The 23,902-nt window shown below is 37.1% G+C and overlaps 1 protein-coding gene across 3 annotated transcripts in view; it reads right to left on the reverse strand.

Annotated features, from left to right (window-relative positions):
- Positions 1 to 7,225: 7,225 nt before the first annotated feature.
- Positions 7,226 to 23,902, reverse strand: part of cntnap2a (contactin associated protein 2a) — a 381,313-nt gene continuing 364,636 nt past the window's right edge. For all 3 annotated transcript variants that reach the window (XM_088401634.1, XM_088401636.1, XM_088401635.1), the window contains 3 exons: positions 11,693 to 11,962; positions 7,684 to 7,755; positions 7,226 to 7,606 (listed from right to left, as the gene is read on the reverse strand). In XM_088401634.1, the coding sequence (XP_088257760.1) occupies positions 7,407 to 7,606; positions 7,684 to 7,755; positions 11,693 to 11,962 (542 nt within the window). In that variant the 3' untranslated portion in view covers positions 7,226 to 7,406. The remainder of the gene's footprint in view (positions 7,607 to 7,683; positions 7,756 to 11,692; positions 11,963 to 23,902) is intronic.

Below are 23,902 nucleotides of genomic sequence, written 5' to 3' on the forward strand. Positions count from 1 at the left end.
CCGCGCCACATTCCGGGAGGCGCATTGCGCAGGTGTGGAGGGAGGGTGTTGAAATCTAAGCCAATTGGATACCCTCACCTTTCCATGGGAAGATCCATTCATTGGCCCCCTGCAACTAAAACACATCGAGGCGCTTCAACGATTTCAGTACTTGAACAAGCTCGCAGGAGATCCCTGTTTATGCACAATAGTGTTACTTCAAGGTTCCACATCACTTGGAATTTAACGTTTTACTTTTTATTTAGTTGTGAAGGAGCTATTCTGGCAACTTCATACCCCAGGCTCCAAAAGTATTTAACAACCAAACGATAATTGTTTTTAATTGACATTGTGAGCTGCTATTTTACCTTTCTTACAATTAATTGTGCCTATGCACATTACATATACCCGTAGTTTAAGTAAAATGACAATATTTATTGAACATAATATCTAAAGTCAGAAATATATACAAAAAAATCTAAAGAAAATTATTTAATTAAAAAATAAATCTTAATTTATCCATCCAATTTTTCCCCATCCGCTTGTCCTTTCAGGGTTGCCTTTCTCAATTATACTTAATGAAAATGATACATTTTATATTATATAAAATGACAATATGTTTTAAATATACTGGTGGATACTGCTGGAAATGTGAATTTCCCTACGGGGATGAATAAAGTATCTATCTATCTATCTCTATCTATCTATCTATCTATCTATCTATCTATCTATCTATCTATCTATCTATCTATCTATCTATCTATCTATCTATCTATCTATCTATCTATCTATATAATATCTAATGTCAGAAAATATAAACATTCATACAGAAATTTTTTTAAGAAAAAGAAATCATAATTTATTCGTCCAATTTTTCCTCCTATTTATTGTCCTTTTCAGGGTTGCAGGTGAGTCAATACCTCAGCTGTGCAAAAGACAAACAACTCACACAGGTACTGAATGTAAACTGAACCTGTGCTAGCTGCATCGTTGTCAGACAGATATATGTGGTTTCGACAAATTCAGGTCATGTTTTAAATGTTTTCCAAAATCAATTGTCGAACTTTATTAATTCGATTTTTTATGTACTCTGTGGTTAGATCTGACAAGATCAGATATGTCAATTTGTACATCACACATGAAATGTATCGCGATAGGGCCAGTGTTGGTATATAGTGCACTGTATGTATCCTTTCTGCAGAAAGGAGTGGAAAATAAAATATCAAAAGGTAAAACTCAAGAAACAAAGATCAATAGGTACTTATTTTGTACTAATTTCCACATATTTGTCTATTCACTTGCTTTTGTAATAGATATATCACATTTGAAAAACAAGTTATCCAACATTCTCAATGTTTCCTTACATAGGCACACTATACTGCTGAATATGTGTTACGTAGTTTCTTGAGTTGGAGTTTTAGGCTTATTGAGTGGTTGGGTGTTGTGTGAGTTCAGTTTCCATTGTTTGCAGCCAAAAGAAAGTAAATGTAGAAGCACAATTGTTCAAATATGTTGTGTGTATGTAATATGGAGTTAGTGGTTCTGCCAGCATTAAATTAATGCACTAAATTGCAAATCTGTCTCTCATTGACATTTTAATGATAGTTTAATAGTTGATAGTTTAATAAGTCATTCCAGGTGTTTGACTGCGTGAGGTAAGGATGTTGGTTAAGTGTTGAATGTGCAACACAAACACCTTACGAGTGAAGGATGGAAAACTCGCTGCCAATAGGCATTTTCAATTCTAATCAATTGTAAAAACTGATAAAACTAATAAATCTTTCAAATGTGGCTTTATGAAAAATATTTAACCCACAAATGTTTGTAATAATACACATTTGTTTGGTTTAGCAGGGGCCCCAAAGGACTCAAATAGCCTCTGATGGAAACATCGTTTCCTACGTCTGCCCCCCTAATTTGTGCATGCTGATGCAGATTACCGCTGCTCAATTTGCAATCCTATTCACAAAAGTGAATCACTTTAAGGGGCGTTGTTTCCATCAAAGTTACTGTTTGTGTTCCCCCGGTCCTGCTTCTATTGACGTGATAATACTCAGTTAGCAGTGCGTGATTTGATAACAATTAAAGCTGATTGCTCGCATAAGCATTTCTGTTGTGTGACTAGACATGGTGTGCGATGAGCATGGATGTGTGGGTGAACAGATGTGTTTAACATTAGCATTTGAATGTACTCAGAAGACGGCGGAATGGCATGTGAGGTTTTAAGATGCATATTTTTAGGCTGTGAAGTGATTTTTTGTTATTTGCACTTTTAAAAATGAAAATGTATGTCTTACAGGTATTTCTTTTTTTTCCGGTAAAGTTGTTCACACACACCAATGAGTGGGTCCTTTCCTTCCAATCATTTAACAAAGACCTGTTATCAGCTGTCCAGAAAAGATTGTCCAGGCTAATTATCCTGTGTATCCTTTTCTTCCTATTATTTTGATTTTTGCCCTACTGACCAGCTCGGAAAGCATATTGATGGGGTCTTTCCATGCTAAATCACACACTCTCCACAGGAACGCAATTGTTATTTTACAGTGGCCACCGTTCTGCCTGCTTAATAACAAATCACATTAGAAAAAAATATTAGAAACACCTCTCGGTATGATACATTACAATCTAACACGAATAAACAATAATAAACATTGCTAAAAGACTTCCTAGTGGAATTTACAATGTTTGACGCAGCTTTGCTTCTGTTTCTCATTTAGAGTATGAGGTAACCAGTGTTGGGCAAGTTACTGTAATGCATTATTCATTACTTATTACTGTCATTTCAAAATAATCAGTTACATTACAATATTATTGTATTTGAAATGTAATGCATTACACTACTATAGCATTACTTTTATATTACATTCACCATCATAACTGGAAATATGGATTTGCCATTCGAAATAGCTCATTATGCTAATTACACAAAGATTGGCTTAAGCATAAAACCAGTACAAATCATTTAATCTGTATTGTATTTTGTACAGTATGTTTGTATATTTCAAAATAATCCCAAGGTGGGTGATGATAAAGCCAGGTTAGTGAAAAATCCCCAGACACTCATGGGTTAAAAGCTTGACTAATTGAATCAGACAGTGGCACAATCAAACTGGATTTAATAAAAGTGAAAAAACTCTTAGACCCTGCAATAATGTTCAAAAATAATGGTGCGTCAGGACTGGTGTGACAAAAGAAATATTTCAAATGCAAATGCAAACTTTACCCTTTTGAAGTAAAGCAGCTTTTCTTGTCTCGTAAATTATAGTTTGGGTTTGAAAAATATCTCCTATGAAAAAATCCTACATTTTTTTCAGCTGGCACATATAACCACACACTAAAAACACATTGGTTAAACACATTTCTACAATCACTCATTTAGTTACGGTAATTGATCTGTCAGACTGCAGCTTTCTTCTTCTCCCCGTCCTGCCCCCTTCTCCTGGTTTAGAGAGGGAGCTAAATGGTGAGAGACGAATTGAATTCTTTCATGCGGACCTACGCCGATCGACCAATGTGGGTTTTGTTAGGATGGACCCACGAGGCCAGACTGAGGAGGAGCTTACCGGATTGCCTGGCGTCAAGGCATCTTTGCACTGGACATTTACTGCTTAATATGGCACAACGTGTTGTTTTTAGCACTCAGCTTCTAGTACAATTTGTTGAGCCTGCAAGAGGGCTCCTCCCACTTGCGGTCCCTTCTGAAGGTTTGTCTTTTTCCCCAGATGGGGTTTTTGCAATTTTCGTTTGCGCTTTGTTCAAGGGAATGCTGTTGTGTATTTGTGATGTTCTGTATGATTTCTTTTTCACCTGTGAAGCCCTTTGAGACTGTGGGGATTCAGGGCTGTATAAATAAACCTGACATGACATATAGTTTAAAAAATTACAGTAAAAAACAAAAAACTACCAATCTAGTTAGTTATAGAACTAACCCTATTGGTAAGTGTAACCCCAGTAAGTATAAATATAAATAGAACAAAAAGGGAAAAGAAATACAGTAATCCCTCGCTGTATCGCGGTTTATCTTTCACGGGTTCGCTGGTTCACAGATTTTTTACAGTGTGGATATATATTTTTTACAGCGCATTGTGCTCTGAATCCTGAATGGCTTAGGGGCTTTACTGTCTCAAAATAAAATATTGACGCTGTACTGTACTGGTTTTTCACTTGTCAATTTATTACAAAAGGATCCAAAAGCTTGCTTTTGTTTCTCCTGTGTCTCTCCTCTAACTGCCATGTGCGAACGTGCTCGTAAGCACATTGATTGACAGCTTGGGCTCTGGGAGTTGATCACGTGACTCGTAGGCGTGCCGAGAGCACGCGCACACACTATGTTGACACAGACAGCAATGGAGAAATGCACAGCTTTGGAAATCTGACTTTTACCTAGATTTCTTTTGCAATAGATTGAAATTTCAAGTGTATTGTTTTGATATGAGAGGCTTCATTTTAATTCGATGTCCGGGCATATCCGTTTATAAAAATCTTGCTCAGAAAAAGAAAGAGCTCAAGTGCTGCTCATAACAATGTGCGGGTTCAGGACAAAGAGGCATAGCTGGGCCTGTGAAATACGTGAGTGACAATGTTTCCAACTTTGTATTAAAATGAATTAAAATGATTGAACAAATTTGGGGCTTTGAAAAGGTTATGATTTTTGGTTTTATTCAATAGTTTAGTATTGCATTGTAAAATAATAATAAAAACTTCACGGATTTCACTTTCGCTCACATATAATTCCCACTACGTTCTATTGTTGGAACGTAACCCCCGCGATAAACGAGGGATTACCTAAAACCAAACTGCCCCTCCCCCACGGAGGAAGTGGCAACACCACACCCTAATAGACAGCCTAATTGAACCTGGGCACACCTGTTCCTTGATTGCAGTCAGTAAAGTTACTAGACAGTTAACAGCTCTGCGTGCTAACACAAGTCTTTCACCGCAACAGTGTAAATTCCAGTGTAAATTCGGATGAGATAAGACACGTCAAGTTTAAGATTTACCACAGACAATTTTGACCAGGTCCCCCCCAGTCACTATGAGGACCACTGAACTAGACAATGATGTAGAAAGTTCCAAAACGGGACTGCTCTTCCGTTTTCCCTTGTATAGATTTAGTGATAAGATAGCCAAAACACTTTTAATGGTAGACGATGCAGAAAAAAAAGGACGGGTCCATAAAGATCAAACACTCTTTATTGAACTCAACAGAAATGAAAAGAAAAGCATTTGGGTTATGACTACTCTAACTCATCCACATGTTTAAATCCCATTACGAGGGAAGATGTGTGCGTGCGTGCATGTGTGTATGATTATGTACTGTATAGTGAGACTATCACAATACAAGAAGTCACTCGCTTGCCTTCATGGATGAAGTCTTGTTTGAGGCCAAAGCAGAGTTCACGTGTCAGCAACGAGGCAAAAATGACGCACAAATCCATCAATGGAAGAGGACTTCACAAAGAATTTGATCACACACACACATCCCAAGTAACTCATAAGATGCAGACATATTTGGCAGCATGTCAAATTGTAAAAAGAATGTAGAGGAAATAAATGGGAGAAAATATGATATACAGTTAGTATAAAATGAAAATTATACGTTTAAATGCAAGTTGAATGAAAATGGCACTTTTTAAAATCTATTCAGTTCTTGTTTTGAACACGTTGCATCTGTGTAGCAACCTTGACACATTGATCATGACTATTTGTGTCACCAAAACTATTTGCGTCACACACAAAGAGCGTAGGAGGCGCATTGCTCAGCTTTTAGCATCACCTTCAACAGCTTTAAAAGTCTGTAAAGAAGTATCTATTTGGACTCCAAAATTCTGCATTTTGCATGTTAAGGACGACTACATGAGCTTCGCACCATTTAAATCAGCAGATGCATACATGCAAGCATGACATGAAGAGTTTCCATGCAGCAGTGGTCAGGTTGAGTCCAGCACAAGGCGAAATGGCTCAAAGGCACAACTAATTTGACAAAGCCAATTATTAACATGACAAATTTGCACGCCTGAATGAAATATAATTTCTGTCTCTAATGTAGCCATCTTTAACAACCCAACAGCTCATACTTGTGGTGTATGAAATTATCAAATCCAAATTTGATGTGGTTTACATAACACTTAAGTTTGGCAAAAAGAAAAACAAAGGATTTGAGTCTGGAATAAGTAAAAAAAAATCTTACAAACGAAAAGTTGCAAGGTTGAGCTAAATAAACGCAACCGCTGTCGATAAAGATTTCTCATCATGCTTGGAGCGACACCAACACAACCCATACAATCGAATGTCATAAGAATTGAACATAAAACTATTTAATACATACATTATGTACTGTCATTGGCAAATGTATGATAGTTATTTAGATTAGGACGAAGGAGTATTATTACAATTACAGTCAAAAAACAATCGTAAATAGCAATCTAATGAGGGAAAAACTCATAGCATTGAGATTCAACATATTGATGTTCTGATGGGGAGTGACAGGATTTGAATTTTCCAAAGGGGCAATAATAAATAGGCAATATTTTGTCACTGACACATCATCAAAACAAACTTTAATGTGTTTGTTCCTGAGAATTAATTATATTGAAATGACCACATTTGTAGGATTTATACAATCATCAAACAGAAGTTTGTGTGTGTGTGTTTTTAAACAAGAAATAGACTATAATTCATTTCTAGAGTGGCTAAAGCGTCTGATGTGTTTCGATTGTGGGAATTTTGACATTCACTCATCAAATTCACTTGACTAATGATCTTTTTCACATAAGAGTGCAACTTTTTTTCTTTTTAGTGTAGCCCTAACACTCCTTCATAGGTTAGAATTGATGTAATGGAATCACTAAATAAATCGTCTCAAAATAACAAAAAGTTATATACAAAGGCAGGCTGGTGCAGCTAAGTCTGCATAAACAACATGATAATGGTTTGGCATGATGATTTGATCATTTTTTGATATTAGATATAGTTTTGTTAAAAAAATCAAATCAAAACTAACAAACTCTGTCCTATCACACAATCCAGTAAATATAACTTTGTCATATACAGTACTCAAATTACTCCGTAAAACTCCCAAGCACGATACAAAGGACAAGCCAGTTAGTATTTACATGTACAGTTTTGTGTACTCAACACTGAGTCCCCCATCATTTCTTTACTTGATATATATTTACAGTATGTGTATATATATATATATATATATATATATATATATATATATATATATATATATATATATATATATATATATATATATATATATATATATGAAATTACATGTCTCCCTCTCTCTCTTTGGGAGATTAATGTCTAACTGAATTCCTTGTATTTATTCTTCCCATTTCATTGAACCATTTCCATCATGGTGGCGACTTGTGGTTAGACAACCACATGTCCTGTCTTGTTCATGTTATCACCGTCTATTAGATGAACCACTCCTTCTTTGATTCCTCAATGGTTTCTGGGTTGTCTGTACCGATGATGGCTGTGTCCGTCGACTCGCCAGCGGGCTCGGCGCTAGTTTTTGCCTCGTTGGTATGATAGGTGCCTTTGTGACGAAACATGTAGCGGATCAGGAACACCAGAGTGCATAAGATGGTGAAGATCACCACGGCGATGATCCCTGCAGGGGGGGCGCAACAAACAACATGCAGTCAACACAACGAGAGACGGAAAAGATTTGATTTTGATGAATTGTACCTCCAATGATGGCTGAGTCTCTATTGACTCCATCGGGAATCACTCTTTCCTCATTGAAAGGGAATTCTGCATCTAAGAAAAATAGAAAGAGTTATGTTGGTTTTCTTTCGCAATTTATTTAATATTTGTAGTACCGACAGTGTAGAGCTGTAGTCCTCAAATGGCAGTATGAGTACCCTTAGGGGTACTTAAAGGCACTTCACGGGATAGGGGAGATTTTAACAGGTATCAACAAATCAAATTTAATGGTTTTTAACGCAGTAATAAGAACAGTACATTTTCTTTTCAAATTAAGTGACTACTCTCAACTGAAGCCGCACCGTCCTTCCACACTACAAAATGTAATATCAACAGCGGCCAGAGGCGGGCTCAAAAAACAAAGATCAAGCCAAACATAGCACAAATTAATGAACTGTTAAAGAATAAACTAAATCAGTTCCAAAACATCGTGATTTCAAGTGTGGCCCAGTACCAGTTGATCCATGTACCGGTCGGCAGACTGGCGGTTGGGGACCTCTGATTTCTAATTTATAGAGTTGCCAAATAAAATATGCCTAGTTATACGACTACAAATGCAGTTTATTAAATCTCACATGGTTTTGTGTGGGTTTAGAGGTTACTTGTTGGTACATAGTTCTTTGAAGTTGGTTAGATGGTAGTTATTTTCAAGCTAACAAAAATTTATGAAATTCAACATGATCCCTGTGTTTATTTAATACTTGGAAACCTACATGTTTCATGTAGCATTTTTCTTGTTTTAGTTTCAACTATTGAACTTTAGCCTACAGCAAAGTCTGTTCAAAAGAGAATTCAGAATGAAAATCTCTAAACTACAACATGCAAATTAAACATACTGTCAGAGTATGGACTCAGATTTGGTACCAGTATAGGTTAGATCTATGTATGGAAAATGCAGAGCAGACAACTTGTCAATGCTTGTCAATCTATCTTTGTTGTCAAGGACGACATCCCAGAATGCTTTGCTTAGCTATGTGTTAGCGATTTGTTCATTCAAATCAACTTTATAAAGCAAAATAACATAACGCTCTTAATACTTAATTCTTAAACATTGCCCTTTACTTGTACAATAATTGTTGAGCCAGATTGTGTGCACGTATGCAGTACATTTCAATTTATGAAACCGTCATTCTGAAGTGCAACACAAACATTGACCTGTCAGCCATATTTCATGTCAGTCGTGATGGTGCTGGCACACTGAGATCATAGAACAATCCAAACAATCCAAATCTCACGGTTTCTTGTGGACGTCTTTGTGGATTATAGGGCAGCTCCAGGGGAAACTAAAGTTGTCTGCCGCGTGGGACTAATTTGAGCAAATTTTGGACATTACGGAATTTATTTCAATCTTCTTGTTTCACCTTTTGTCTTGTTCTATTATAGTTCAAATTCATTTCAAGGTAACCCTCACTTTACTGTTCACTTTATTTTTCTGAAGGTGAAATATTGCATTTATCTTAAGGCACACAAACAATGCCCAGGCCAGACCATTATCAAATCTCGCTATCAAAACCACATCTGGCTCATTATTCATTGTTTTTTGTTATTTTGAAATTGGATTAATTCTATTTTTTTCCGATGACCTGTGGCAGCAATTAGATGATGGAAATGGGGAGACTTGGAAGAAGTGCAACTGCAGATGTAATATTTGAAGTGCAACGATATTTAGTAAAGGAGAATATTGGATGAACTCAAGGTCCTCTGGTATATTGGAAGAGCCAGCAGACTGCTTAACCTGTAACCTCTAACCTAACCTCTTCCGATCTACGCCTGCATTATTAGTGTCTTGTGAGTGTGTTCTCCACGGCAGGAGAAATCACTATCAATCGCAACAGACACAATTTCAATTGGAAAATCAAATTTTTTTAAACAAAAATTTCTAAAGACAAATGGTTGAAGCAGCCTCATTCACATCATTTTCTCTTAGATTTTCACAATGATACATGGTTCACATTATTTAAAAAGATGAAATACTTATGAATTCAAAGATTTGAATGATATTGTATAGACTAGGTCAGGGGTCACCAACCTTTTAGAAACCGAGAGCTACTTCTTTGTTACTGAGTAATACGAAGGGCTACTGGTTTATGTGAGGACCCTGATCATGTTATTGATTTCTCACAATCATTAAGAAACAGCTGTTGTGAATATGTAAATCAAGTGTAGTATGTAATGTGTATGTCATATATGCATAATTGTTAGTAAAGTTCCTAGAAAATCACAATGTTCTATCACTTGTAAACTATTTGAAGAACAGGTCTGCAGGCTACTCATGTGATACTTGGGGGCTACCCGTGCCTGTGGACACCACGTTGGTGACCCCTGCACTAGGTCAAGAGTTCTCAAACTTATTGGAGTCAGGGACTTTTAGTAAGCAAATTTACCAAGGACCCCCCCCCCCCCATTGTAAATGTTTAGGGAAACGGAACAAAACAGAAAAAAAAAAATTGGGACAGGGGTGTCAATCTCATTTTTAATGTGGTCCACAATGTAGTATTAGTTTTTGTCAGAGGGTCAGTATGGCTGTGAAGTACTGTAAAATAAATGTGTGTGTTTGTCACACATTTACATAGTTTGAAATTAGAGGCCAGTAAAAATCTGTTCAAAAAAGAGATTTTTTTTTAATTTAAAGACAACCTGAAAATTTGGTATTTTCGCCAGAAACTTGACGCCGCCTGTGGCCGAAGTCAAATCAGCATTTTGCGGGCCACACAAAATGAGGGCTAGATCTGATGCGCGGGACCTTGAGTTTGACACCCGTGATTTAAGACAAACATAAGTGCCCTTTTTTTTTCATCAACAAATTCAATTTGACAACAAATATATTTGTTATTTTTCAGCTATAGAAAATAAAAAATGCAAATTGCATACCCTTCTTGTAACAAAGCGGGTCAATTTCCCCCAAAATGGTTACTGCCTATTATTTAGTACAAAACAGCATTATACATTAAAATGCAGCTTTAGATTTGCTGGCTTAATCGCCTTGTTAGCAAGCAACTGTGACACAAAACGTATTTTGACAAATTTCAAGATTATTACGTTTTAAAAAATATATTAAACCGATTGAATTGATTGCTTCATTGAAAGGTCACAAATACTTTCACAATTTATTATAAATTGAAACAAAATTAACATCCATTCATTTTCTAGAGCCGTTTATCCTCACAAGGGTCACAGGCTTGCTGGCGCCTATCTCAGCTGGATTCGGGCAGGAGGCGGGAGAAACCTTGAACTGGTTGCCAGCCAATCGCAAGGCACGCAGAGACGAACAACCATTCAAGCACCCACTCACCCGGAGCGCCCGGAGAGAACCTACGAGGGTTCGGGGAGAACATGCAAACTCCTCACAGGAAGGCCGGAGCCAGGTGAATTTGAACGGGGACCTTTGAACTGTGAGGCAAACGTGCTGAAATTGACATATTTTAAAGACCCTGTGCAATCAGGCCACGTTCCACAACGCCTCATCAAGCCATCACTACCGTCATTAATGGCACTTTCTCTCTTTATAGTTACTGCTGCATTCTTATGTTTTAGCATCCACTAGTTATCGATGGCTGTGTCTGTTAGCTTTCTGCCTATTTGAGGCGGTGTTTAACATCCATTCTCTTAAAGTGTAAGACAGTCGTAACATTTCTCAGAAATGTGGAGGTTTCAGCTGGGTGACAGCTGACCATTACAATGGCTGTCAAAACGGGCATCCATCAGTGGCAGGCTGCCCACCTCTGTTGACTCCTGTGTAAAAGTCTCATAATAACAAAGCTATTGGTGACATATACCACAGAATTTACTAGTATATATTCCTGAAACACAAGGCCAGGAGTTATGTTGTTCACCTTTGGGATGGTTCATTGGTCGCTTAGGCTTACACCAAAAACTATACTGGCAATAAAATCATGTCAATCCACAGGTTTTAGTTTAGATCTAACTAATGTTGACAGCTAAGGAAATTTATGTTGGCCACCTCAGTTTGCCTGAATTGTGAAATCCTGACCTGTGTTGTCCAGATGCCAGGGGTCTGTTGCGGCCGACATTGGTGGGATGGTGAGAGGTGACGCCCCACAGTTGGACTGCACCAGTTTACCCTGGTAAGACACCGGCGAGGCAGCTGCAGGCTGCGCTTCTTGCACAAGAGCTGTCTGTGTGCTGCTCCTCAATGCAGACTTGAGGGGGGCCACTCCGTTAAACTGCACCCGCGACAAGCAGCCAATAAAGCCTGGGCTGTTGTAACCTTCGATCACCACTGGGTCAACATATCCTGTTTCTGAGAGAAGAAAGATGCAAATTTGGAATGATTATTTCAGTGGTAAATGCAATAGAGGAAATTGCAAATGCATCAGACACACTCATTTTTCAGTGTGCAGTAAGTAAGTCAGTCAGTCTCTCATTCACTGTGTATCAATGAATAATGTCTGTAAAGGAGGAATCCTGAAAATTTCACCTTAACCAAAACATACAGTGTTGATCAAAGACTTTGGGAGAATATTTTGGAAGGAAGGTCCTTTTTCTGTTTTCTACAATTAGGGATGTCGTGAACATATTTTCTTTGGACCACAGTCTAAGTTCGAGTCACCTGATTTTGAGGATCTGTCAATACCCAATATTGATGCAATATCTTGGAAATGTATCAAAAAGGAAAAATCATATATTCAAATCATGTTTTTTTTTTTCCTTTTGGAGTAAACGTATTCCGACATTAAACGTTTGACAAATGGAGCAAGGATTTGAACCATTTAAAAAAAAAAAGAAAAAAAAAAGACAATAACGTGTGTTACAATGCAAACTAATTTACAGCTCACAAAAATGCTCCCACACCCATGGTGCCTGCATGGTGCATTGTGCCTTTTTTTTTTTTTTTGCTTTTGGAGTAAACCTATTCCGACATTAAACTTTTTATTTGCCGAGTGGAGCAAGGATTTGAACCAATTAAAAAAAAAAAAAAAGACAATAACGTGTGTTACAATGCAAACTAATTTACAGCCCCCAAATATGCTTCTACACCCTTTACATTTATAATGCTAATTGAAGCGTTGTTAACATGAATGCAGTTCATTTAGTTTCCTCGAGATGACACTGGTGTCTTGTTGGTATGCAGAGAGCTTTGATTAGGTTGTTTTATTTGTACATTTTTATTTCACCTTTCCAGTGATCTAGGCCTCATTTACAAGTCAAAGGGAGAAATAATATTGAGCATGTAAGCAACAAAACATGTTAAATTAGAGGATGACATTTTGATTTGATTATTTTTACTTTCATTTTGATGGAAACAAAAAAAGTGTGTGTGTGTGTGTGTGTGTGTGTGTGTGTGTGTGTGTGTGTGTGTGTGTGTGTGTGTGTGTGTGTGGACACAATATTGATTGTGCAGCTAAGAATAGCGTTAAGCTCCACATAATCATTATCTGGACAGGCAATGCCTGCACTGTGTCTAATATAGCATATATCTGATGGCATCAAAAGAAGGGGAGGGGTACTTGCATACTGCATACTAATAAATTCAAATATTACTCTGCCAGCACCACATTCAAATGTGACAAAGGACAACAATGTAGCCCCATGCAGTAATCAATCACTTCAGATTTCAAGAATTCCACTTCATGTGGAATAAAAATACACATCCATTTGAGTGTGTGCATCAGTACTGAAATGGTGAAGGCTGAAAACACGCACATGAGCAATACAAACATTATATTCATGAATACTGAGTGATGACGAATATAAATACGCTCGCTCCTGTATGCTTGCACATGTGTTGCAAAGCCGCAGCACTGAATACTAATAAGACCATTCTCGTGGGGTGTCTTAACGGGCTGTCTGATGGCTTTGGTGTCGAATAAATAGCTGGAAAAGGATAATTTCTGTTTCTTTTTGTTCTAGTAACTCACATGGGAACATTCAAAGATACTGTTGCAAGATTTAGGCAGTTTTCTTTGTTCCTACCAAAGAATTTATACAGCTCGGCCGTGGCCTATCCCAGCAGACAATACGGAACGGTGAAGTACACAAGCCAATTTCGCGGCAAACTATCTAAATGTGCATACAGACACTGTATGTATTTATGTATGTAAGTATCTTCACACCTTTGGATATATAAAGGTTCTTCAGTGAATCTAAAAAAAAAATTGGAATATACTGGAGGAGGACCCCTGAAATTTAAAAAGGCAATAATAAATAAAAGGTACCCCACCCCCTTTTTATGAAGGTTTAACAGAAGAGACTTCCATAGTCACTTCCAGAATTTCTGTCATCACTTGCCCCCACGCAACAAAACTTGCCTAATAAGCTTATAATAGAAACCACTAAACCAAAACCACAATGCCTAGCATGGATGCATCACTTCTTGAAACCATAACTTTGAAGAGCAGCGCAAACACTGAGGAGAAAGCAATTCCGTGTTGTGCTATAATGTGGTCCCCCAGCAGTAGACTGCAATTAGCGATCACTCCCACGATGACTATGAGGCATACACGTTTTTGAATGCTTTCAACTTTTATGGTCGTTGTTTCCTAAACCATTTTCAGAAAACGGTTACATAAAACAAAATACACATTTGAACTTGTCATCTATCACATATACTACAAGTAAAAAACACGGTGTTGCTGCAAGTAAAATTTCTTGATAATTCCTTTTGAGGGGCGATTTTAAAATTTCAATTTTGCATTTTCTGGCGAGAGCCAATCAGAGTGACTTTGCGATATGCATTCTGTATCCCAGAATGCTTTGATCAACTACCTGCAAAAGATAGATTTAAAAAGCAAATAACACAAAAAATCTCTTAATACTTAATTCTAAACATTGCTTTTTACTCAGGGATGTGCAATGAACGCACTGAGCAAGAGTGCGTACAGTATACATTTCAGTTCATGAATCCATGAATGAAACGCATCCCTAACACTGACGTCCCAGCCATGCTGGCTACCTTGAATGAGAACCAAGTGTTGCTCAGTGCAATACACTGTAAAGAAACTTTCTCTCTTCATAGTATCTTACACTAGTTATTCCTGGGTGCATATATGTATGCTTGCTGCCTATTCGGACTCTGTTAGTGCTGTGTGTAAGCGTTCTGCTCCCAAGTAGATGGCTGTTTAAACATTTCTCAGAAATTTGGATAAAGTACCTGGGTAAGGGTGATGAACTGTTACCAAAGGTGACAGGTGACACAGATGGAGACAATTACGAGGGAATAAAATGATGGGATGAAAATTGTGAGTTGGCTGTCCGTCACTGACGAGGTAATTAGTGATGGCCAAGTGGGGCAAGTGGGACAAAGTTTAAGGAGGACATCTAGTGGTTATTAAATGAAGCGCAACATAATCCTATTGAAATTAAATGACTTTTTACTCCACAGCATTCATATTTAAATGCCCACACATTACAAGTGTTGTTAGAATGTTTGGGATTTGATTTTCTTTGCACCTTCCTGTTTGACTACATCAGATAATTGCATGGTTTGTAATTGACACAATAATATAACTAACAATACTAACAATAATTACTGAAAACATGATCTTCTTTTGTAATTTCTGTATGTAAACCAAAGTCTTCATGAGATGAGTATAAATACCCATTATACTGTATTATGGAATTGGGCATAGTATGTTATATGGTTTATTGGTAATACAGTATATAAATATCTATCTACATATTTATCTGTCTATCGATATATTGATTTATCTGTCTTAAAATACCCATACATTTATCTATCTTTCCAATTTATCTAAGTTTCTACAAATCTCTATAAAATGATCCATCTTTCTATCTTCATATGCAATTTAATCATTCAATCTGGAAACAGAATCGACAATCTCAAAACTGACCAACTTACTGTCAATGAAAAGCATTTAAAATGCACACTACAAAATAAGGACGCATGGCTACGGTGCATGCGTCAGAGCTTCACGTCTCAGCAGCCCATCGTTAGATGTACTGCCCACCTCTGGTATTTTTCCCAAATATATTATGTACACATTGCCAGGGTCAGGTGGAATAAGAACTTTTCGAAGCAAGTTTGTACCCGCCACATTGAGACTTTTTGCTGCACATTTATGGTGCATGAAAGGATCTGCTTTGACTGAAGTTGCTGATGACCAATTCCCCACCGGCGCAGACCTACATTTCTGCAGGCTTATATTCATCTGTGAAATAACCAATATCAGGTCTATTCTGCCTCTGCATGCAACTGGATGAAGTGTTGGCCTGGGCTTTCAACACTAAAGCCTTTTGCAGAAAATGAAAGAGTAGCCTGTATGTATTTTAAAGACTGTTTTCCGTTAACATATGCAAAAAGATGCAAAGTTGTTCTAACAGTTTGTGGTAATGAGCTATCAATTCAACGACTTTATCAAAAAAAAAAAAACAATCAAGTAATTGTAAATGCAGATATACTGGCAAATACGCTATGTATTTAGAGTTTTTAGGCTTGCACTGAGCAGCTTGGAAGCATGTATTTCTGGGCAGGGTTTGAAATGAGGAAATTAGATATCTTCTCTGGATATTAACAGGTCTCACACTGTATTGACAATGCCTTTCATATTAGTCTGATCTTAGTGCAAGAACTCCATTCCTTTGGCTTGCTTCGTCTCTTCTCGAGGATTGGCAAGCTAATAGATGCAGCATGTACGCAACACGGTTCATGATTGCAACACAGCAAATTCCATTCCACTTAGGAGGAGATTGTGTTGCTGCAATGTATCATCCCAAATGATTGCATTGTGATCCAGCAGTTCGCCTGCAACACAAAACATATGTGGCCCAGCACACACATATGCGCATAATAGCCCCAAGGTCAGCGTTGATCAGTTGATTGCACCCAGCTAGCTTGCGTGTCACTAGTGTGACATGAAACATTAATGCCAGAAGAGAACAGGCAGGTAGGGGATGGCTTTTGGAGAGGTGGTGGATTTTCTCTGAAGGTGGCTTGAAGATGTGGGTCAAGGACGAAAAAGAAAGGAGGGAAGACAGAGACATCTGCAGGACGGGTTGAGAGGGAGGGTGTGGCAGCATCTGGCATGGTTGCTGATGTCGAGGTGGCAAAGGTGAGCGATAGGGTGGAACCATGGTGTGGGAAAAAAATGATGGAAAGGTGAAAAAAATGCTTGAATGGTGAGAGAATTGAGAACAAGGAAAGAGGTCAACTTGTTGCCATGGCAACAAATGGAAGCTGACTTTGAGATGAAAAAAGGTGATTAAGGCTGTGGTAATCAAATATGAATCACATTACACATTTAAATGAATGATTACATGCAGAAACAGTAGCCGTAAGTGTGACTCAATAACGGCATTCATAATGAGAACCAATAAGATGTACACTATATACTGCAATCTCCCCATAAACATTTGTGTTTGATTAAACAATTGAAACATTTGAAATAGCAAAAAAAAAGTTAGAAAGAGACTTGAGGCAAGTGGGATAGCAGTCCCACATACAGAACATGGGATTGCAGCACCCTCAAATGATAATCACCATTACCTGCAGCAAGTCTGAATAGTATAATGTACTCATCTCAAATTAATCAATCGATAAACAATATAGTTATGTGCATTATGTAAACAAACATTTTCAAAACTAGGACTGCGCTCTCAAGTGAAATGTTCAGCCTTAATATGATAGAGGCATTTTCACTTTCACTCACACATACACCTCACCCTCTTGCGCCCCAAATGGATGAACAAGAGTATAAACACAAACATATACAATGACAGTTACATTGTCAGAATATGCGGCTAACCTGCTTTCCTCTTCTTTCTTTCTTTCCTTCCTCTTTGATAGCAGATCTCAGCACAGTATAAGCAGGGACTTTTCACTCATCTCCTCTCTCATCCTCCCTACCTCCTTCCCTCTTACTCTCTCTCTCTCTCTGCAGTGCGGTCCCACCCCCACCCTGACAGCAGCTGATAAAAACATGGCTCTTGGAATTTGTTTCAACGTGGACCAGGATTCACAGGGGTAAAGAGTACAGCTGCAGGCATTATGTCACGAACATAAAGGCTTGGCCAAATACACTCAAAGCACCACATGATTAGAAGCAGATGCTCAATATAACAAGTAGTGCTGGGTATTATATCTTAAAAGTGTATTGTGAGATATTGGGGAATGTTTGTTGAAAAAATCTATGGCATATACAGGTCATTAAAAATGACAGGAAATTATAAGAATTGGCCACACATCATTGACATCCATGATTGAGCACACATTAAACATTCCATCCATCCATTTTCTAGAGCCGCTTATCCCAACAAGGGTCGCAGGCTTGCTGGAGCCTATCTCAGCTGGCTTCGGGCAGTAGGCGGGGGACACCCTGAACTAGTTGCCAGCCAATTGAAGGGCACACAGAGATGAACAACCATTTACGCACCCAATCACACCTAAGGACAATTCAGTATGTCCAGTTCTCCTACCATGCATGTTTTTGGAGTGTGGGAGGAAGCCGGAGTGCCCGGAGAGAACCCACGCGGGCTCGGGGAGAACATGCAAACTTCACACAGGAAGGCCTGAGTCAGGTGGATTTGGACCGGAACCTTTGAACTAAAAGGCGGATGTGCTATTCACTGCGGCACCGAGCCGCCTACATTAAACATTCTTTAAAAAATAAAAATAAATAAATTAAAAAATAGCAGCACGTGCACATTTCTTTATTTCAAGCATGTCCTTGACTGTGTTACTATGTAACAGCAGTTGAGAATACTCTTTCAGATGGCACTTATGTGGCAGGAATACACAGGTAGCACTTTGCTACACGTGCCAGCATAAAGTAGTGGTGACAGTGCTCTTCAACTGCAAACGGAACAGAACTGTGACGTGTTTCGTGTGAAAAAAACTCCCGACAAAAAACAAGGAGAAATCTATTGTTATAATTTATCAAATACAGAGAAACCTTGAGATATGGTCGCTTCTGTACAATAAAACAAAACAAAACTTGTAATCTCAAAATTCCCATTTGAATTAAACACAACATGTGATTCTACTGCTCGTTAATATGGCTGTGAAGGATTAGGAATCGGATATTGACTTAACACAGGGGTGTCAAACTCATTTTTATCACGGGCCACATTGTAGTCATAGTTTATGTCAGAGGGCAGGTATGACAGTGAATTCAAATTAATTTTGAGACTGACAAAAACTGTTCAAAGGAGAGCTTAAGACTTCTTCAGCCATTGTGGGTTTAAAACAAAAAGCGGCAGCGAGTCTGGCTTAGATGTATGCTAATGCTAACGTTAGCTGGTTGAGCAGCATGTTTTTTTCTTTTTTCTTTTTTTTTTAAATAACTTTATTTAACCACTTCCACCATTAAATATGGTGGACCAATATAGCACCGCCTTCCTGCGGTGAGCGTCCAATTACGTCACATTCTACGTGAGGCCTCTAGATGGTGATCTTATGACTCGATTGGCAATTGCAGCTGTCTAGTAAAAATATGGGCCCGTACACAATACTTCATTGCACACTTCACAGAAGCCTTCTACTTGTTCAAGCGAATGCCTGAGCGCCTCCCAGCTAAGCAGACATGAAGTCTGCCTGGAAGTCTGCCTGGCGATACACGTTAGCTGAATTCTAATTGGCTAAAAATGCTACACTAAAAGTCAGCACTTGTAGGAGTGCAACCATATGGATATAATATGACAGATAATATGAAATATATAATATAATATATATTTATATACAATATATAAATATATAATATGAAAGAATGTTATGAAGATTATGTAGAATATGTTTTTATATTAAATATATATATTTAGTAAAAATAAACTTAAAATGAAGTAGACTTTTGTTATAGTTATTATAATTATTATAGTTTACTATAGTTATAGTGTCAGGTTATATTAGGCCAACAGAGGAGGCCTTGCTGGCCCTGACGGTCCACCATATATATACATATATATATATATATATATATATATATATATATATATATATATATATATATATATATATATATATATATATATATATATATATATATATTTATTGCCTACCTTACTATTTGCTCGATTATGGAATATAGTCTGCTCGAAGTGAACAGAATAAGAATTTGAATGTGTGGTATTACTATGCATATGACAATCAAACTCTTGAATTGAAATGAAGGAAATGCTATTTTCGTATCACAACGTTTTCCTTTTCTACTGTTTGCCCTTCTCTGCCGCCAATTTTGTGTTTGACCATCGCTTCATTCCAAAGGTAATGTATTGTAACATTTAATGCACTTAGATAACTTACATGTAAAACACGATTCATAATATGCCAAAAATCAAGACCCATTTTCGAGCAGATTGGTTAAAAAAATAATTATTATGAAAATAAGGTGTTTCAAAGCTGATACGTGATATATTGGAAACCAAACGTCATATTGCAATACACATATTGCGTCATTTCTTACTTCATAATAAGTAGCACATGGAACAATGAAAAAGCTTGTACACAGTGTATTGTCAATACAGGTCCTAATGGTAATGGAGACAGATAAACGATGTGGTGATAGCATAAAAAACAAAACAAAACAACAACTAATTGCTTCATTATCAGAGCTTGAATGCCGACCTCTGAACCCAAGGTTCAAAAAACAAAGCGCAGACAGACATTTAAACTGTTGCATCACATAAGAAAAGGAAATCAATTTTCTAATCAGCTTAGAATGTTGTCAACATTAGTGTATTTGATTAGATGACTTTGCATAGGAAGATAAAATCAGCCAAAAGTAGCTCGTGTGCAGTATGCACAAAGAAATAATCAATTCAACTGCTGTCGAGCTCCTGTCATATTGATTCGGTTTTAGATACAAAGCCGCCTAATACATTGTGTAAAAAGCTCTACAATTGCAGAATGCTATCTTGACAAGGAAGAGAATGGTGCAGAGGACACATATTGAGTATAATATAAAGTGATGCTATTCACTACTTATCGCGAGCAAGAACTTATGGGCTGCCTTTGCTGTCAGAAACAATTGATACAATGTCACTGTTCAAGAACTTAAAGAAAAACTTAAAGAGGAGATATACAAAATGTATTTTGTAATTTCTTTAACAGAATACTTTTTTCATGCTTTGTCATTGATGTACCCCCAGTGAAATATTTTATTTCAGCCAATAATAATAACATAATTCAGCTAATAAGCGCAAAGTATTTTCGAATTAAAAAAAACAAAACGTTCCTTGCCATTTGTGTCTGATTTATAAACTTTGGAAATTACATTTGAAATGGCATCTCTACGCATATTGTATTCAGGAACTGCAGAAAAAAGATTTTATAACATCACTTGTTTAATTTCTTTCTCATCTGCCGGAAAATTGTATGGAAAATACGGTGTTTTGCAATCATAGAGTGTATGTAAATTTAAGAATGATGATGTCATACTGTGGCTAATTTAAGTTTCTCCACTGATTTAGTAGTTAAGAGATTATCAAAGTCTGACCACAGGACTGCATGAAAGCATAATCACAACAAAACTATGCAATGTAAGCAAATATTAGTGGTAGCTAATAGTGTTAGCTGCATTAGCTTCTGATAACACATAACACATAACACATAATTGAATGTATGGCTAAGTTGTCTGCTTGAGACTGTTTTGCCTGGATATAGCTCAATTTCCTGGCACACATTATATTTGAGGCTCTGAGGGCTGGGCTGGGTGTGTTTCTGCTGCTCCAGATGATCCATGACTCATCAGTCTCATTGTGACTGCAGAGTTGTAGGCAGGGAAGTCCTGCAGCCAAATTCCACTTCACCCACCAGCATTCACACCATTCAATTTCAACTCCTTATGCAAAAAAAAGCTCATTTTATACACCATAGAAAAGATGATCACAAAAACACAACAGCATGATAGTCTTGCTGGTGCCTATCCCAGCTGACTTCAGGCAGTAGGCGGGGGACACCCTGAACTGGTTGCCAGCCAATCACAGGGCACACAGAGACAAACAACCATTCACGCACTCAATCACACCTAAGGACAATTTAATATGTCCACTTCACCTGCTACGCGTGTTTTTGGAGTGTTGGAGGAAGCCGGATTGAACCCACGAGGGCTTGGGGAGAACATGCAAACTCCACACAGGAAGGCCAGAGCGAGTTGGGTATGAACTCGGGTCCCTGAACTGTGAGGCAGACATGCTCCACTGCTCCACCAAATATTATAAATAACAATTATTATAATAGAACAAGCATTTCCTTATTCCTTAACTCTCTTCATAGTTTTTGCTGGCCTCTGATTTCAAAATTAGGTCAGTGTGTGACGAACACACTGCAAATTGATTTCCGCCCTCTAACTACAATATAATTACAATGTGGCCCATGATAACAATGAGGTTGACACCCCTGGGTTAGTGCTCACAGTTCAGAGGTCTAAGGGTGTGGAGTTTGCATGTTCTCCCCATGCTGGCCTGGGTCTTCTCTGGGCCCTCTCCCATATTCCAAAAACATGCTTGGTAGGTGTATAGAACATTCCAAATTGCCCTTAGGTGTGATTGTGTGAATCTTTTGTTTGTCTCTGTGTGCCCTGCCATTGGCTGGCAACCACCTCAACCACCCCAACAACTGCCCAAAGCCAGCTGCGATAGGCTCCAGCAAGCCAGTGACCCTTGTGAGAATAAGCGACTATAGAAAATAGACTGATGGATGCTAAATACACCACCAGAGCAAGATTATTACAAGCATGATTCAAAGTGATGAGTGTACACCATTGGAAAGCTTCAATCGAGTGCATTAAAATGGCTAAATATTGTACGTATATCAGGTGATTTTTATTACTGCAAAAGAAGTTTGAACATGTGGCAATGAAGGAGACATCACTCATTGTGTGCATGATCACTCCCTATCAAACAAAGCACCCCTGTCTCTCAAACACGATCCATCTGATGAGTCATACAATAGCTTCTTTTGTCTCAAAGGCCTCAGTGCAGAACAGGAAGAGATGAAACCACACGAGCGTGCGTTTGTTCACAGTGACCTGTTTTTTGGCCTCACTCTCTATTCATGCATTTTCTTGAGAGCTGCATTAAAACCCTTTGGATCATCTGGTAATAATAATAATATGTAATAATATTATTCAGTTATTATTATCATTGTTAAACGGGCGTATTATGCTGTCATGGTAAAAAAAAATGTTTTATGGCTTCTAACTAAGGCTTGCAAAGCTAAAGTCCCCTTTGAGAATTTGCTGATTCAGGGCACATAAAATTGGATTTGATTTGATTTGAAGTGTTAACTAAAGATTTATTTAAATTCAGTGTGTTTTTAGGGTGTTTTTTTTAGGTTGTCTTTCTGGTACTGAAAGGCAAGGAAAAACTAGAGGTCAAAAATATTAATGATATGTTTTGTTTTGTTTTGTTCAACAGTTGTATTTTATACAAAGAGAATCATAGTAAAAGATCAAAGAAAGCTATTTGAACACTTTTTGAAACTAAATGTTTTTTTTGATAATTTGATAATTTTATATCAATATTTTACAGCACAAGTAAATATGTCGCAAACGTCTTCGAAAAACTGTTGAGAAATGCATATTATTTTTTTTTCAGAAATCACCCCAACTTAAGATGGGTACTTTAGCAATTAATATTTTTTTCTAATTTATATAGTACAATTAAAAAACATTAAATGATAATATAGTACCTAAAAAACATAAAAAAGAACCATTTCAGTTTGAATTGACAAGCATTTTTTTCAGTGGTAAAAAAACACAAAGAAACAATTACCGTATTAAAATATCAAAGATCACATATTAACGAAAGCTAGCCTTTGAAACTATATTTTGACAATTTTAAATTAATTCCAAGATATTGCAAACCATAGAAAATAGTTGTTGAAAAATGCATATTATTATTATTACTATTACGATTGTATTTTATATTTTCATGATTTAATTCTGCCTATGGGTATTTGAGCAATTAATAAATATATACTTTTTCCTAAATTGTAAAGGACCAGAATGAAACATAAACAGGACAATTTGAGTATGTATTTATTCAGTGGTAAAAACGGGAAATATGTTGCAACCCCCGTGGGAAATAGTTGTTGAACAATTCGATTCTACTATGAATATATATATATATATATATATATATATATATATATATATATATATATATATATATATATATATATATATATATATATATATAATAAAATAATATATATATATAATTAAATTTTGTAAATCATTAATTAAAAAATGTAATCCCTTCTAACCAGAGGGGCGAGATTTATGGGAAC

The sequence above is a fragment of the Hippichthys cyanospilos genome, chromosome 19, assembly GCF_059441005.1.
Source record: "Hippichthys cyanospilos isolate Australia breed blue-spotted pipefish chromosome 19, RoL_Hcya_1.0, whole genome shotgun sequence".
Taxonomy (NCBI): Eukaryota; Metazoa; Chordata; class Actinopteri; order Syngnathiformes; family Syngnathidae; genus Hippichthys; species Hippichthys cyanospilos.